Raw genomic sequence first — 2,873 nt, 5'->3', positions numbered from 1 at the left:
GTTTTTATTATTATTTATAATTAATTTTTTATTTAATTTATCATTTTCAATAGAAACAATAATACATATTATAACAAATAGAATAATAAACAATGAACAAGAATTATAATAATAAATATTCACAATGTCAAACAAAAAAAATATTTTATAATTTTATTAGTACTCTCAGTATTCTTTTATTTAATATTATTTTGGACTGTAAAATTTTATTACTTATGATTCTATTGTTATGTATGATTAGTTTTTTTATTTACTTTATCATTTTTAATAAGATCAATTATTCATATTATAATAGAATTAAAATAACAAATTTAATAAAAAAACCAAAATATAAAAAAATACTAAAAATTCAAAAAAAAAAATTAAAATATTTAAAATGACTTGAAACAAATATGAAAATTCTTTTGGAAAAAACCAATAATGATCATCAAAGGTGAACTCACGTTGAAGTGAACGCAGAAATAACAATTTTTTGCTTCCAGTAAACGCGCTTTTAAGCTACAAAATCACTTCTGCGTTTAAAGAAAAAAGATTGCCAAACATAAAAAAACAGCAGTCAAGGAACTTCAACGCACTTTTATCCTTTGAAATGTGTTTGCACACCCTTAATCACATGGTTCACCGTATACATTGTTTCTCTATTCTTTTCCTTCTATTAAAATTCAAAGATTATTTGAATGCATACAACCAAATATGAAGGGCCATTTGGGAATTAAGCAATTAACTCAGTTGTTCTTGGACCCAAATTGAACCTTATAGTCCACCCAAATTGAGCATGGAGAATCACTGAAATCCAGCTACAGCCAATCAAATCTAAAACTGTTGCCACGTGTCCTGCCACACTGTCATATCCTCTCCATAATAGCAACACACCCCACCTTCATCACCATTCTCATCACAATGACCCCAGCAACAGTAGCAGCAGCTTTACGCTCTTCCCTCTCCACCTTCTCCTCCGACAAACCATCGCCTTCAACACCAACCAACAACCATGTTCTGCTCAAACCCAAGCTAAGCCTCATCCATAACAACAACAACCACCACCACCACCCACTAATTAACCCAAAGCTCTCCCTCCAATTCAAAGAGAAGATCCTCTGCCTTGAGATAATGGGCATTGATGCAGGGAAAGCACTCTCCCAGAACCCTAACCTCCGTACAGCCACCATGGAATCCATTCAGTCCATAATCTCCTTCCTTCAATCCAAAGGCATCCACCAAAAAGACTTGCAAAGAATCTTTGGCATGTGTCCCAAGATCCTCACCTCTGACATCAAGAAAGATCTCAACCCAGTCTTTGATTTCCTCTTACAAGACCTCAGAGTCCCAGATCACAGCTTCAGGAGAATTGTCAACAAGAACCCAAGGTTGCTTACCTCAAGTGTTATGGAGCAGCTCAAACCAGCACTGTTCTACCTCAAGAGGCTTGGCTTCAGGGACATGGCAGCCTTGGCTTTTCAAGACTCTGTTCTTTTGGTTTCCAATGTGGAGAGGACACTAATTCCTAAGCTCAAGTATTTGGAGAGTTTGGGGTTTTCAAAAGATGAGGCTAGAAACATGGTTTTGAGGTGTCCAGCGTTGTTTACTTTCAGTATTGAGAATAACTTTCGGCCAAAGTTTGAGTACTTTGCTACACAAATGGGTAGGGAATTAAAGGAATTGAAAGAGTTTCCACATTACTTTGGGTTTAGTTTGGAGAATAGAATAAAGCCTAGGCACATGGAAGCTGTAAAGGCTGGGGTTAATTTGCCTTTGTCAGTTATGCTTAAAAGCACTGATGAAGAATTTAGGGAGCTAACAGGTCAGAATATGAGATGACTGTCAATATGCTATGTATTTTACCAATTGAGTTTCTTTGGTAAATAAATCTGTGTAGATAGTTTCAATGATACTGGAATACAACAGAATTATGTCTTTGTTGATATTTTACACATAATGTAACTTATGTTCATATTTATTCACTTATAACATAATTTTGTTGGTTGAATACACGGTAAAAGATAATAGAAACAAACTTGTAAAAACATCGAAAATAACAAAATTTCTCTAAAAAAAAGCAATTCATCTCATCAAATATTCAACATCTTATTGTGGTACTTTATACGAATGCCTTAGTTGACATCATTGGCATTCATGAATCGAAAACACAATATAAATGTCCTTGAACTCCCTCCTAAAAGGAGGCATCATGACATGTTTGATTTCAACAATATCCAAGCAACTTTATCTCCCAGCGAATGCGTGCAACATCAGATATGGGATCAAATATATCATGAATATTTGGTGGCTGAACATACAGTACCATAGCTTCCTTTAGCTTCCTTTTCCGATGAAGACTTGAATTTTGTACTGGCTGGCATTGCCGTAATAGGAGAAAAGCTCCATTTCAGTTGAAAAGATAATCAAGTTCTTCCACAAATCAAAATTAGGATAATCAAATATTGATTCCAATCAAACTGAGGCTATAATAGGATTGCAAATTTCATAAGGGACTAATAGAAATTAAAACCAAGATGGTAAATATTATTGGCTGTCTAGAAAAATTAAATTGGAGATATCTCAGAGCTCATCAACAAAATTAATAAAAATAATACAAATTTGTATGTTTGTTCAAATTTGAGTTAATATTCAAAAGGGCAAAAAACCCAATTAAACCGAGGGGAGCACAAATTTACATGATTAAACCAATCTGAAAACAACTTCATTAATCAACCAAATCACATCTATATGTAATTCGAAATAGGTAGATTCGAATTACATTTGTATATAATTCGAATGAGCTCATTTCGAATTATTCACAAACACACGATGACACTAATTCGAATCTTCTTGTTTCGAATTATGAAAAAGTATAATTCGAAGTAGGTTGCTTC

The 2,873-nt window shown here is 33.6% G+C and overlaps 1 protein-coding gene across 1 annotated transcript; it reads left to right on the top strand.

The window, feature by feature from the left end:
- Nucleotides 1-462: 462 nt before the first annotated feature.
- LOC112702565 (transcription termination factor MTEF1, chloroplastic-like) lies at nucleotides 463-1,961 on the top strand. Its single transcript, XM_025753660.3, has one exon. It carries the CDS (start codon nucleotides 901-903, stop codon nucleotides 1,816-1,818), a length of 918 nt encoding a protein of 305 aa, XP_025609445.1. The 5' UTR covers nucleotides 463-900; the 3' UTR covers nucleotides 1,819-1,961.
- The last annotated feature ends 912 nt before the right edge of the window (nucleotides 1,962-2,873 follow it).

This window comes from Arachis hypogaea, chromosome 7 (assembly GCF_003086295.3).
Source record: "Arachis hypogaea cultivar Tifrunner chromosome 7, arahy.Tifrunner.gnm2.J5K5, whole genome shotgun sequence".
Classification (NCBI taxonomy): domain Eukaryota; kingdom Viridiplantae; phylum Streptophyta; class Magnoliopsida; order Fabales; family Fabaceae; genus Arachis; species Arachis hypogaea.
The sequence above is the reverse complement of the archived record's forward strand: the minus strand, read 5'-3'. Positions and strand labels throughout refer to the sequence as shown.

Excerpts from the sequence above, each read along its gene's own strand:
- LOC112702565 (XM_025753660.3), top strand. The coding sequence starts at position 901 with ATGACCCCAGCAACAGTAGCAGCAGCTTTACGCTCTTCCCTCTCCACC.